General features: G+C 39.5%; 1 protein-coding gene across 2 annotated transcripts in view; it reads right to left on the bottom strand.

Annotated features, from left to right (window-relative positions):
• The window catches only part of prex2 (phosphatidylinositol-3,4,5-trisphosphate-dependent Rac exchange factor 2), a 224,903-nt gene that overhangs the window by 125,438 nt on the left and 84,639 nt on the right, over positions 1 to 14,826 (bottom strand). For both annotated transcript variants that reach the window (XM_049485814.1, XM_022685605.2), the window contains 3 exons: positions 13,532 to 13,632; positions 8,495 to 8,598; positions 8,042 to 8,091 (listed from right to left, as the gene is read on the bottom strand). In XM_049485814.1, coding sequence (XP_049341771.1) covers positions 8,042 to 8,091; positions 8,495 to 8,598; positions 13,532 to 13,632 — 255 coding nt within the window. The remainder of the gene's footprint in view (positions 1 to 8,041; positions 8,092 to 8,494; positions 8,599 to 13,531; positions 13,633 to 14,826) is intronic.

Below are 14,826 nucleotides of genomic sequence, written 5' to 3'. Positions count from 1 at the left end.
ACATGCAGAAATGTTGTTGACTTCAGTCTGTCTGTAACGTAATTCAAACTTGTGTTGCATAATAAATAGCCATTCTGGGACCACATATAAAAGTGAAAAGAGTTAATTTGACATGACCTCACTACCCTAAAAAAAACTGATCTGTTCCACATTAAGAGGAAAAAAATCTGAATTGAGTCACTCCACATTGGTAATGTGAATGCAGCCACTACCACTGCATATTCTTCCATTCATCTATTCAACCATTCAGAGCTGATCTTAAAAAGCATGCCAATAGTCCAGACCTCAACATGCTTGAATGTGATTACCGTATTTTTCGGGCTATAAGGCGCACTTAAAATACTTATTTTTTCCCAAAAATCGTCATTGCGCCTTATAATGCAGTGCGCCTTGTGTATGGATTTTGCTTGTGTTTACTGACCTCGATTTTATGTGGTACACGGCGCTCTGTTGTGCAGAATTCCTCACCCACGCCAGAAAAAGATCCCCCTCTTGGGCTAGCGCGCGGTTACCTTTGACTGCCGTACTGCCTCTCGGCTGTGGCTCAGGGTAGCTAGTTTCCACTGTAGCTCCGTGGCCAGAACAAGGTGCCGGTAAACTTTCCTTTCCACCCGTTCTGGGGTAATAGCACAAACTGTTTCTTTTTAGCGCCCACTTCTAAGTAAAGTTAACCTCTTAACACGCGCTGGCCCACCGGCGGGCCAGAAATATTTAATATTTCATAACTGGCTGTGTTTCTGAATAGTTATGAACAGTTACAGGTTCAATATAGACATCCAATATACCATTTTAAAACTTAGAATCTCTGCTTTTGAGCTATTTAGCCTATTTAGCGGAATATCCTTTCAGAAAATAAACATTTAGGGCGAAATATGCCTTGGTTATGATTTTAATAATTCATAACTCTCATATTTGCGTTTATCGTTCGTCCATATTTCATCGAATGCAGTCATGTCATACACCATTCGAACCGTCTGGCTCTCCGGATTCCAGAACTGTGCTTTTACTGTAGGATGTATGTTTCATGAATTAGAGCTGCGTCAGAGCGCATGTTTCCAGTAATAAAAGGCTCTCCTTTTGTCCTGGGGTAACCTCCGGTCACTGCCGCCACCCCCCGAACACACACCCGCGCTCAGCCACAGGTCCTACCTTCAAAACGCGTCCAGACTAAAGAGAATCCATCAATCCAGTCTCCTGTAATCCACAGTTATATCCAAACAGCGCTGGAAATCACTTCATCCAGAAATGAAACTTATCCAATCTTTATCTCTGTTTTAAAACCGTTTTATTCACCGAATTCGGCACAACACGCTATTATAGTCAGAAGCCTCGCGGAGTAATGCGGTACTTGCTGTGCTTCAACATAATATTATGGTCTGTCGGAGCGTTGCGGCTACCGTTGTCAGGAGCGTCGCGGAGTAATACGTACTTGCTGTGTTTCAACATAATATTATGGTCTGTCGGAGCGTTGCGGCTACCGTTGTCAGGAGCGTTGCGGAGTAATACGTACTTGCTGTGCTTCAACATAATATTATGGTCTGTCGGAGCGTTGCGGCTACCGTTGTCAGGAGCGTCGCGGAGTAATACGGTACTTGCTGTGCTTCAACATAGTAATATTATGGTCTGTCGGAGCGTTACGGCTACCGTTGTCAGGAGCGTAGCGGAGTAATACTAACTGTGCTTCAACATAGTCTTACGGTGTGTGTGTAAGGACCGTGAAATGGCTCCAGTTAAGAGACATGCTTATTATAATCCAGTGCGCCTTGTGTATGGACTAACACTAAAAATAGACCGTTCACTCATCGTGCGCCTTATAATACGGTGCGCCTTATAGTCCGAAAAATACGGTACATGTACAGTTAAAAGCAGCTAACTTTCTGATCCTGTTCATACCTGGGCTCTTCATGCATCTTGATTATCAGGGTTATATCTGGATAAGGCCTATTTAAAGCTATTTAAAGCTCCAAGTGTAAACAGACGCAAAATACACTAAAACAGATAAAAATCCGTTCATTTGAGCTACATTTGAGCCACGTTAAAGAAGTGTAAACACATCCATCTCTCCAAGATGCATTCAACAACTGAAACTCCTTCCCATGCAGTATGATCTTACTTTTAAGTTAATCAGTGGATTTAGCAGCTGATGCTCTTGCCTTCCTGTAAAGTTAGAAAATAGGCACAGCAGCATGAGAAATTGTGAATTGTGAGGTGGCAACACAGCACAGAAAGAGGCTGAATGGATAAACAACTGGTTGCACTGTGACAGATATACGGATTTGCATATTCTGTTCTACCCAGCATTCAAACTTCAAACTCCAGACTAAGCAGAAGCGCATTTGTCTATATAGTATAAGTGCAAATTGTTTCAATTTGATCATTATACAGTACAGATACAAGTCACATGAAGTGACCAGTTGTAATCAATGGCTTAGACTAAGTTCCACATCATTTTCAGTTATGTCATATGTCATTGCTGCTAAGGAATAAGAACTTACATATTTATTGCAAACACTTTTTTTTTTATTTATGAATCTTATTTAGATTTTTTTTATTATTTATGAACCTTTCTTGTCCTTATAACTTGTTTATAGGTAGTACACAGACTTTACTCTCTTATTAATAAGAACAATTTAAGAAGTAATAAGAAAAGGGTTGAACTGTATCTTAAAACAGACACAATGTAAACACAATGCTTTAGCATGGTTTTATTGATTTAATTAGCAAGTGTTTGGACAGCAAGTAGCTGCATAATGGATACTGAATAGACTACATTTTCATGGTAGCGAGTCTCCAGTATCCCCAAAGTGCTGATCTGTCTGTTCCTATAATAAAAGAAACCCCACTTAAGCACACTGTGTAACTACACCTACCACAGCACAGAATGCTGATATGAACCCTGAATCCAAAATGAGGTAATTTGCTTCTTTAGAATGGGATTTGCTGCAGCATGACATCCCAAATTTCACCACAATTCAATTCAGAATTGACTGAAGGAACTATTTACACAGCAGTAGAATACTGACAATGTAAGGCCAATACACGGTGTGCTCTTGTGCATTCAAAAATAACCAGATCGTTTTATTTTACCATGAATAATTCATCTACTACAATAGCTGTCAGCAGACTGATGCATCATGATGTATAAATGCATGTTTACACCCCTAGCTCTCATTAAAGTATGCATTATATGCTTGAATTACAGAAGGAAGCTTTTTTCCCTCTATGTTACTGAAGCATCTCTGAGGTTTCGAGCTGGGTGCCACACTCTAACCACCAACTAAAGCCCAAACCTGTCACTCTGATTAATGAGGTTTAAGCAGCGAGCAGCGGGCAGCCGTAGCGCTGGCACACGTGCACAGCAATCTGCAGAATCACCGGCGACTAAAGGTCACTCTGATCCTTTAGCTGCATTTTAGCCGCTCAGGTAACAGACACTAAGGAGATTTGGCTGCTGGTCAAACGCTGTGTGACATTTGTGACAAGTCTCATTGACTGCTGCTGTGTGTAAAAATGGCTCCAGATTTTTTTTTTCTTTCTGGGATTTTTTATACATATTTTTTACAGGGTTGTGTTTGAACAGAAGTCCTATTCTCAACACATTTTTCATGGTTATGCATGTTGTGATAATTCCTGTACATTATTGACTTATCATACGATACATGAACAGGACATCAATAACTATCAATAATTATGAGTTTTAAAGCATTCGATTTTGCCATCTTTACCAAATTAAAAACCTCTGGAATATAATTAAGAGGAAGATGGATGATCACAAGCCATCAAACCAAGTTGAACTGCTTGAATTTTTTCACCAGGAGTGACGTAAAATTATCCAAAGCAGTGTGTAAGACTGTGTGGAAAACCAGGGTTATTCAATCAAATATTGATTTCTGAACTCTTAAAACTTTATGAATATGAACTTGTTTTCTTTGCATTATTTGAGGTCTGAAAGCTCTGCCATTTCTAATTTACTGCAAATAAATGCTCTAAATGAGAATATATTTTTTGGGGAATTTGGGAGAAATGTTATGCATAGTTTATAGAATAAAGCAAGAGTGTTCATTTTACTCAAACATAAACCTTTCATATATATTTTATATGTATTTTCAGAGCTGTATATGATGAGTGCAGAGAACAGAACAAACTCTTTTTTCTTTGTTTTATGATAAAACTGGCAGACATTAACTACAGCAGTCTACAGGCCTTTCCTGTGCACCAAACTGGACAAACAGGAATACATAAAATTGTTAGCAAGCTAGCAATCATGCAAATATGGAAATGTTCAGTATATAATTATTTTTCCCCTGTTTATATAAACACTGTTCAGCTTTGTAATGCAGTGTTTTAAACTGGAAACTATATAGCAACTCTAAATCCATTTTTGCCAATCCATTGCCACTTTTATGCAAATGCCTTGCACTGTATCTCCAAAATAGCAGGTTCAAAAGAGAAGGGGAAAAAAACTTTCAGTGGAAATCAACTTAGAATGATTTAATTTCAAGCAATCATATTGGTCCATTAATTGGTTTATTTTGACACTACGTAAAGAACAGCTGCCAGAAATGGAGATAGGATTTCTTTGCCAAAGAGTGACGATAATGTTTACCAGCATTCTTGTTCAGTTTAGCAGCAGTTTATATACATTTTTTACATTTTACAACTTATTGCATTTGTTGCAATTTGAGAAAAAATAGAACACTTAGAACAGTCTGATAATTTTCATATATTTATTCATGAAATTCATGCAATTCTCCTAAGATTTTCTCACTTTGATTAAAATACTGTCTCGCAGACGTTTACATTTTTTGCGTCTGACTTGTCTCACCCCTGTCTGAACTGAATAATACCCAATTGTAAAATGATCTAATTGCCTTTCTCAGAAATCCTCCAGCATCGAATCGGCATAGAAGGATTAACACTGTTGCTCCACACTCCATCTCCAGAGTATTTTACAATGAATCACTTTTTGTTAAATTCCTTTTCTCTCCTAAGAAACTATTCAGACCTCTTTGATTCTTCATCAATTCACTACAAAGATCTGCTTTACCTCTGTTGAGACAAAGAAATATTGATCTTAACGGAGATATTTTTTTTAGCTATGTTGACATTTGTTTATGGATAAACAATTCCTGGGGTCAGACTGGAAGCTGAGTGTCTTTTGTGGGCTGGAGGGGACAGGGGGCTGAGACGCAGTGGGGAGATTTATGGGCTGTGTTGTGGGGAGGGTGGAGGGTGAGCAGTCCTGTCTGAGCTCCACTTCCACAAGGATTTCTAAGATAATTACAATCCTATTCAGGAAGCTTAGAGCAAGACCTGAGAGAAGAAAGTGATTTCTATAAAAATGTTCTGTAGTACGCACACACTCTCAGTCAGTCAGTCAGTCACCACAGTCAGTACTCATTATCCTTGTGTACTCATAGTCACGCATTCACACACATACTAGAGAAGGCATAAAACATCATACATCAGACAGCTTTGGCCATTTGTTCTCTATTGCAATGATTAACTGGTATTTGATTCATAACAATAGTGAAAACTTTTTTTGTGGTTTTAGTGGTTTAGTCAAGCTAAAGATAAGAACCAATTTAACATTTAAAGGTTTTCTTTAAGCAATCATGTGTCTTTAGACAACGATTACCTTCCCCAAAGAGCACTTGAAGAGCCTTTTAAAGCTGTATATTACTATGTACTAGGGGTCGGCAATAGGCCTTTAAGCATGAAACATCTGGCCAGTGAGGTTGTTTGAACTATAATGAACGATAATGAAAATAATAAATAAAATGCTTCTCTGGAGAGCTTTTGTTTATATTCCTCCCCTGCCTCTCTGTCGCACTCGGCCTGACTTTAGTTTCCACCTGTTCTTGGGCTCCCTATCTTCTTATAATGGCGTTTTACCGGCTGTGTTCCAATTCTCTAGCCGGGGCAGCGATAGTGTATTGGACCCTGACCCTGATGACCCGGGTTTGATCCCGCGTAAGGAGCAGTGTGTTTATTTATTTATTTTTTTCCCTTTTTCTTGGGTTTACCTGCTTTGAGATCAACTGTTCTGCAATTGGGTTCAATAATCCTGTGGGCTGGAATGCTACTAGTCTGTAGCACTCCATCTCATTACACTTCATTTTCCAAAACAGATTTGGGGCACGTTTCTGGTGCACATCTGACACTGGTGGATTTTAGTGCAAAACAACAGTAATGCTAGCTAATGCTAATGCTGTCAGTGAAAGAAAAACACTGGTAATGTATGGGCTTCAAGCTTTTACTAATTGCCTTTACATTCTGTCCAACAGCTCTGTTGTTTTTCTGCTGAAACACAATCTGTGGCGTCTGGAAACACACTGTGAATCTAAACATGCCCAGGTTTCCAAAACAAGCCAGAAAACAGTGGCCAAGTGACTGGAAAAGACCATTAGCACCATACGCTAACCATCTGTTCCTAACCAGGCCAAATGGCACTTTGACCATTCTGCTAGCCCCCTGTGAAAGGCTTTCTCAGGCACAGGAAACACGCCTTTGTCCCCTGTGAGGAATAGCTGTCAGTGAAAGGGTCTGTAAACATCGCATAACATAAGTCACACAGAGAGGAAAACACAACAGAGTCTGTTTTAAAGTGTTCGATTGGCAAAAAAGGAAAAAAGAAGCTAATTTACATAAATGTTTCCCCTTATTCCAAATGTACATAATCTTTAATGAACTTGCTTATGCAGTTTGTGTGTCTTTCCACCAAATGGATGCCATTTGCTTGTAACTCTACTAATTAAACTTTTTTTTTTACTTTTTTCAAATCATAATCTAATAACACATACATTAAACTAATCAAAACATGTATTGGTCAAACTCAGGCAGCTTTACTTAATTTTTTACAATGTTTCTAAGCCAAAAATGGTTTCAAAACGTATGTGATATTCAAAAGCATGTTTAAAAGCAAGTCCTCTAATTCCATTTATTTTCTCTCAAGAAAGTCTTTATTTGAAAGAACTGGTTGACTGCATGTTAAAATAATTGATATTTATGATTACAAATATCAGTGGCACTCATTACTGTTACTTTTTATGTTTTGAGTAGCTACTGTCATCTGCTGAACTAAGCACTACATTACTAGGACCTGTAAAGAAATAACTCTATCTCTGGGGTGTGTGTTTTTGGAGCAGTGGGATTTCTTAGGTATAATAGTCTTGGCTTAGGCTAATGCAGCTAGCGGTGCATAAAACTGGGTTCACTAACTACGCATAAAGCTCACATGAGCCGGTTCATAACGTGCAAACAATAAAAACACTCCAAACGTATTCATTAGCTTTGTTGCTTTCCATGGTAAAAGTTACGGAATTCGTCTTGCAGTGGAATGCGTAGATTCAGCCTCCTCAACTTGGCAAACCGAGTGAGCTCGGGTTTTGAAATTGGACTGCTGTAGCTATTTCACACGCTCACTCTCAGTTCCTACTAAATGCTCATTCAATACAGAAGACACTACATACATATTCTGTAGGTTACTGTAGTGTTTTCAGCATCTATATAAAGACAGAAATAGTCATGCAAGGATAATAGTCCCTTTCAGAATTTGCAAGTCATTTTGTAGTTTATAATGACAATGTGTAACATGTTCACAAATCTTGTGTGTAGGCATGTCCTACAGGCGTATGTTTCATTAGATAATCCTTGCAAATATCTTCAGTCCCTATTTATAAACATCTTTTGGAAAATAAGTGCATTCTTTTCATAAATGTTCAACATAAAGCAAGCACAAGCACATTTTACATATGGATGACATGGTGACCACATGACTGCATAAGGTGCTTAAACGTGGGGATGAGAAAAAGTCTTATTCTGTGAGCCTAATAGCCTTACAGTCTGTGTGCTAAAGCAAAGAAGCAACCTTCAGACACCAAAACATGTCTTGCTTGACTGGCTACATCGGGGGTAAGGGGGGCACTTATCAGGTGTATTTAGAGAGGAAGGAAAGCAGCAGGAGCTCTGCTGCAGTTCCCCGAGCTGATGCACAGACAGACAGCTTTAATGAGGCAGAACTGAAACACTGGAGCTTTACCTGATCACTGGCGTGAAGAGGCTGTGGAGCCGACAGAACAGCCTAACACCCTGAGGGATAGAGAGTTGGAGAAACAGAGAGAGAAAGGTTAGGATGTGCTTGTGTTAGCTGTGCCCTAATCCTTCATCAGGGGTCAGTTTCTGACCACAGAACTGCACTTGACAGGAAAGTTTGTGAATAGTAGGACTTGCTTTCAACTCTGTAAAAACCCCAGAAACACTGCTGTGCCCAGTGCACTCACAGCACTCACCCCACACACACTCCCAACCCAGAACCATGTCAGCTTTCTGCTGCGCAAAGCACGGCCCACCACCCACATGATATCTGGTCAGTAACAGCTCTGCAGACAGAAACTGACCAATGATAGATGGGGCAGAGGGGCCGATAAATTATGTTCTGGATGGAAGATCATAAACACTTGAGGAGAAAGGATTTGTGAGGTGCTTTAGTTACCTTGGAGATGACATCCTGCATGTCGCTGCGAGGATGGTACGTGCCGTCGTCAAAGCGGAACCGGTACAGCACCGGCTCAGGCTTAAACTGGTGCTTATCTGTGACTGCGGAGAGAGAGGAAGAGCAAGACAAGAGAATGAGGATGAGCATCAAATGATACACATAGGATATATACGGTTGAATCTCAAATGTCTTTTTCCTTAAAGTATCACCACCACAATATATGCACATGCACAAGCGTCACATCGTAGGACATGCAATGTCAGGTGCAATCTATGTCAAATTATATTATCTAATGCACCCAAACAGGTTCAAATTATGATATCAAAACAACAATTTTAGTAAAAAAAATTCAGTAGACCTCTTAAAGTCTTTTAATGTAATTTCAGAATGTATTATTATTTGGACTTTGCTGAATTTAGTGGTGGTTTTTAATTGCATTATGCATTCAAGTGCCATAAGATTGTGTAGAAGGCTCTAGAGAAACACAAAACAAAACACATGACCTGACCTTCTTGCACAAAGGCTAATCTTAATTTAAGTTATCTTAAATTGGATTGTGAGGGTTTTATGGCTAAGAGCACTGAGTTACGGGTCCCGTTCCATTTTCTATTAAGCTGCCACTGCTTGGCCCCTGAGCAAGACCCTTAACCTCTTTGATCCATAGGTAAAATACTGTATATAAAATTGTGAAGAGAACAATAAATCCTAATGCTTGCATTCCATCCATTGCTGACACAGATTTGCAAACGTACACAGACAGGACTCTCTTGAGCAAAAGATAAACCTGAAATTATAAGTACCATGAGTAATGCCAGACATGAGCTAGAGGGGTATAAATCCTCCAGCATCGAGGTCTGACGATTTGACTACATTCAGCAACAATAGAATTAGTGAGATCAGGATGTTGGATGATCACCACCTAACCTCAATCCAAAATGTATTGGATGGAGCAGCATTATTCCAGAGAACAGTGCCCCTGGGGGGCTTTAACCCCTCTAGTCCATGCCTGGCATTAGGCATATTGTAAATAGGTGCACATCTGTGTCAGCAACTTGAATTAGCTGAATAATGCATTCATTAGAAGGGGTGTCAACAAACATTATAACCTAGCGTTTTGCTTCCTGGACTGGCATTAATTCTAGTAACATATTACAATTTCCTTTTAATGGAAAATATCTATGTAAAATGTTGTTTAGTCCAAGTCTAGAATTAATCCCTGTCTGGGAACCTGCACCATGGTGTATCTTGCAGCCTTGCAGCTCTAGTGCAAAACTAAAGCGGCAAACCTGTCAAGCCAGACCCAAGGAATGTCAAGTCAGATCTTAAAACAGTGTAAATTTATTTTTTGGTTGAACAATTCCTGTCCTGCTTTTCAGCTTTTTTTGTTTTCCTACCTCATGTGCTCTTGAAGCACATGGCCCTGTGTTACTGCCTTGTCCACTCCTTAGCCCCGCCCTGTCATTTGTTTTCCCTCATGTCTGGTTAGTTACCACACCCCCTTGTTATCGGTCCCAGGTGTTCCTTCCCCTTAGCGCGTATATAAGTCCCTTTATGAGTGTTCCTTCTCGAGTCGTTTCGTGATTTCAGGTCTTTTATGTTTCCGTGCTTCTTTTCTGTTTATTATTTGTTTTCTTAAGCCATGTTCATTTAGTCAAGTTTTCTTAGTCTAGTTTTCTTTGGTCTTGACTTTGAAATTTAGTTTTTCTAGTCCTGTTTATTTATTTTGCATATACCCATTTGATTTCAGTTTAATTTTTTTTTCATTTTATCCCATTTCCTCCCCAATTTACAAGACTAATTACCCAACCCACTTATTAAGGACTCTCCCTGTCACTAGTAATGCCCCTACTCCTCCGACACATGCAAAGTTTGCCACTGCCTCTTTTTGGATAGCTACTGATGCTGGTTCCAATACATTAGCTCACAGATGCCTTGTGCTGATTGACATCACCCTAGGAGTAATGGAGGAAAAGTTTGCCATCTGCCTACCCAGAGAGAGCAAGGCCAATTGTGCTCTCTCAGGGTTCCGGCTGCTGATGGCAAGCTGCATGACCGGCATTCGAACCAGCGATCTTCCGATCATAGTTGCAGAGCCTTTGTCTGACGGAGCGCCTCATTTTTGTTTGCTCTTGTTTATTTAAATAAATCTTATTTTATTATTTATTATTATTTATTCATCACAGAACATGACAGCAACAGTTGTGACAAAAGCCTTGTGCAAATACATTTCAGGAGCTAAAGTAGAGCTTTAATAGAACCCAATGGCTTTAAGTGCTCTGCAGCTCCATATGCAACTCATATGAACACGTTTATAAAGAATAATCCCACAGTTTCTCACTCAGCAGATCCGACCTTCCTCTGTGAACAGTCACTAAGACGAACTGCTGTGAGTGAGGGAGTGAGTGCACAGGGAGAAATTCATTTCTCAGTTAGGAAGCTGCAAAGTGGGAGGTGATTTAGTAAAGTTTTGGCCCTGGGCCAGCCAGGCGGGAAAAAACGGCATGTGAATAGATTTAGCAGAGGCTGACTGAGCTGCACACACACATGACAAAGTAATGGAAGGCCTCTGGGTAGCCATTAACTCGCCAATAATAAAGAAGCACTGAATATTTACTCTGATTTAAGTAAACAGGAAAATCAAAGAGACATCTGCTTTTGGGCTCAAGAGTGATACCATTCGGATCACATCATAATAGTGCAATTTGGTTGTGCTGAGATTTGTATAAAGCAGAAACTGCTGAATAAACAGCTATGGACAAGAACAAATAAGTAACTGACCAATTCTATATGGTGAAAATAAGCTAAATCTGCAAACAAGACTAGATGAGGGTGTATATACAGTATTCATTGGCCACTTTATTAGAACCCCCTACCTTGTTGCACCATCTGCTAATGGATGGTGTGTTTTATCCATCCTCTGGTCCTTCATCTGTGGTCAGTTTTTAACCACAGAGTTCACGACAGAATTTGTGCTTTGGGTTTCTTACACCTTGCAGTAATACTGGTGTGTTTAAAAACACCAGCAACCCTGCTGTGGCTGATTTAATTAGACCAGTGCCACACACACACACACAGCCTATCATGTGTATCACTATCTGTGTTACTGCTGTGCTGAGAATGGTCCACCCCCAAGGTCCCATGGTGAGAAACTGACCAAATACTAATGAGGAAGAGGTGGCTGATAAATTGTGCAGAAACAGATACAGCTACAGCCTGTAATTGTACACCTACTATATATACAGTGCCCTCCATAATTATTGGCACCCCTGGTTAAGATGTGTTCTTTAGCTTCTCATAAATTGAGTTTTGTTCAAAATAATATAGGACCACGATGGGAAAAAAAGTAAAGTCCAACCTTTAACTCAAGTAAATTTTAAGGGGGAAATAAAATCCCTGACTAAGAAATAATTATTCTTCATAAAATCACCTGTTCCACAATTATTGGCACCCCTAACAATTCTTAGGAAATAAATTTAATAAAAGTATTTCTGTCACTTCTACAGTAGTTTACGAAGTTGATCAGAGTATGTAGGAACATTTAATTAGTAATTCACAACTTCCTGTTTCCCTGGGGTATAAATATGACGTGACACAGAGGCCATTTATCTTCAACATGGGAAAGACAAAGGAACATACCATTCAAGTGAGGCAGATGTGTGTTGACCTTCACAAGTCAGGCAATGGCTACAAGAAAATCGCTACTCGCCTACACCTGTCCATATCTACTGTCAGAGGAATTATTAAGAAGTTTAAAACAACTGGAACAGTGGTAAACAAGCCTGGACGAGGACGCAAGTTTATTTTGCCACCACGCACAGTGAGGAGGAAGATAAGAGAAATAAAAAGATCTCCAAAGCTCACTGTTACAAAATTGCAACAAATGGTAGCTTCTTGGGGTCACAAAGTCTCCAAAACAACCATCAGGCGCTATCTACATGCCAACAAGCTGTTTGGGAGGCATGCACGGAAGAAACCATTTCTCACTCACAATCATAAACGCAAACGTTTGGAGTTTGCTAAGCGGTACTGGGACTTCAACTGGGACCGTGTGCTTTGGTAAGATGAAACAAAGATAGAGCTTTTTGGCAACAAATGCTCTAAGTGGGTCTGGCGTAACACAAGAGCTGAGTATGCAGAAAAGCACCTCATGCCCACTGTGAAATACGGCGGGGGATCAGTGATGCTGTGGGCCTGTTTCTCTTCTAAAGGCCCTGGGAACCTTGTTAGGGTGCATGGCATCATGAATGCTCTAAAATACCAGGACATTTTAAAACAAAATCTGGTGGCTTCTGCCCGAAAGCTGAAGATGGGTCGTCACTGGGTCTTTCAGCAAGATAATGACCCTAAACATGTGGCCAAATCTACACAGAAATGGTTCACCGCACACAGAATCAAGCTCCTCCCATGGCCATCTCAGTCCCCAGACCTCAACCCCATTGAAAACCTGTGGGGTGAGCTGAAGAGGAGAGTGCAGAGGAGAGGACCCAGGTCGTTGGATGATTTAGAGAGAATGTGCAAAGAGGAATGGTCAAAGATCCCTCTTTCTGTATTCTCCCATCTTGTGAAACATTACAGGAGAAGATTAGGTGCTGTTTTGTTGGCAAAAGGGGGTTGTACAAAGTATTAACATCAGGGGTGCTAATAATTGTGGCACACATGATTTGATGTTAAATAATTATTTCTTAATGTGGGATTTTTTTCCTACTGAATAAATTCACTTGAGTTAAAGGTTGTATTTTACTCTTTTTTTCCATCGTGGTCCTATATTATTTTGAACAAAACTCAATTTATGAGAAGCTAAAGAACACATCTTAACCAGGGGTGCCAATAATTATGGAGGGCACTGTATAATGGAGTATTAGGGTAGGTGGAGCTCCTACAATGTCCAGTGAGAGAAAGGACAAGGTCAGTGTTTCTAATAAAGTGGACAGTCAACCTAATTGATCAAACAGCAAAGGCCACAGCCAGTGAAGGTCAAATCACTTTAGCGTAATGAATAAAGACAGCACTGAAGGACAGGGTTGAGGAACTGACCGTGGTGGATGATGCCGTTCTCCAGCAGAGCCTGACCCAGATGAACTCCTTCTTCTGGATTATCGGTCTCTCCGATCTCCATCAGCCAGGCCACAAATTCACTGTAGACACACACACACCAGATTTATGTTTAAACACATTTAAACATATTTAGGTCAATTACGATTAATTTTACCACAGTTAGTTCTGACCCTGCAATGTGATTGGCTAAGAGGCTTTCTATAAGTGCCGTTATCAGCCAGTAATGCACTGTAACCGAAGCTCTCCTATTTTAACTCAGAGGCATGCAGAGGCCTACGGCCTGGTGCCTACAACCGCAGCACAGCAGTACCAATATTACACGTTATAGCACAAATGGGTTTTTTTGCTTTTTTTTATTGAAAGAAGTTTAACATAGATACAAGCATATGCACAATGTTTTCCACCTATGTAAACTAGTCAAATGACTATTTAACTTTCCAAAACATTCATTGAGTTTTTTAGGTTCTGGATAGTTTAGCAGGTTTTAAGTGAGTACAGCGTTTCTAAAATATATAATGTTTTTTTTTTTTATTATTATTAAATGAATGCTATGGCTACTTTAGATTTTTATGAAATGTAATGAAATTGCAATCACATGTTTTGTGAAAGGACAGATACAGGAATTGAAGATGTAATGACACCCAACTTAGTACATCCTATAGAGATGTAAAAGAGAGAAATAAGAAAGACAAAGAGAAGATGATAAAATTAAGTGCTGCTTCTGCTGAGATAAAAGTCCTAGAGAGTATCTAACGCACACATTCCTTAAGCCAACACATGTTTACTGATATGCAAATATAATTCAGCCTTATTATTTTGGTTTATGAGATTCAGTGCTTTTTACTCTTAATTTAATATTAAAAAACAATATTTTAGACACACTGTCATGGAATAATAAAAAAATTATATTATGTGGAGTGGAAGAGTCTAATGACTGAAGGTAGAGTATAGCACTGTTATCTATTGGTGGGAGTTAAAACACAACAACAGCAGCAAAAAAAAATCCTCTGCCACAACTTTTGTATGTAAACTGTTTCTTAAGAATCAATGTTTTCTTTCACCCCAAGTGTTTTTTTTTTCTGAAATTTTAGCTTCTTAAAAACCTAACAGTTGGGAAGATCATTGCATCAGCCAGTATAAACGCAAACTCAGTCTTCAAACAGCATTTACTGACAAGACGACACACCACAGAGAGCAAAACTAACACTCACTTTACAGATAACGCCTCCCTTAGAGTATGTCAAGAATAATCCAATAAAGCTTTGGAAACTCAC

This window comes from Astyanax mexicanus, chromosome 1 (assembly GCF_023375975.1).
Source record: "Astyanax mexicanus isolate ESR-SI-001 chromosome 1, AstMex3_surface, whole genome shotgun sequence".
NCBI lineage: Eukaryota > Metazoa > Chordata > Actinopteri > Characiformes > Acestrorhamphidae > Astyanax > Astyanax mexicanus.
The sequence above is the reverse complement of the archived record's forward strand: the minus strand, read 5'-3'. Positions and strand labels throughout refer to the sequence as shown.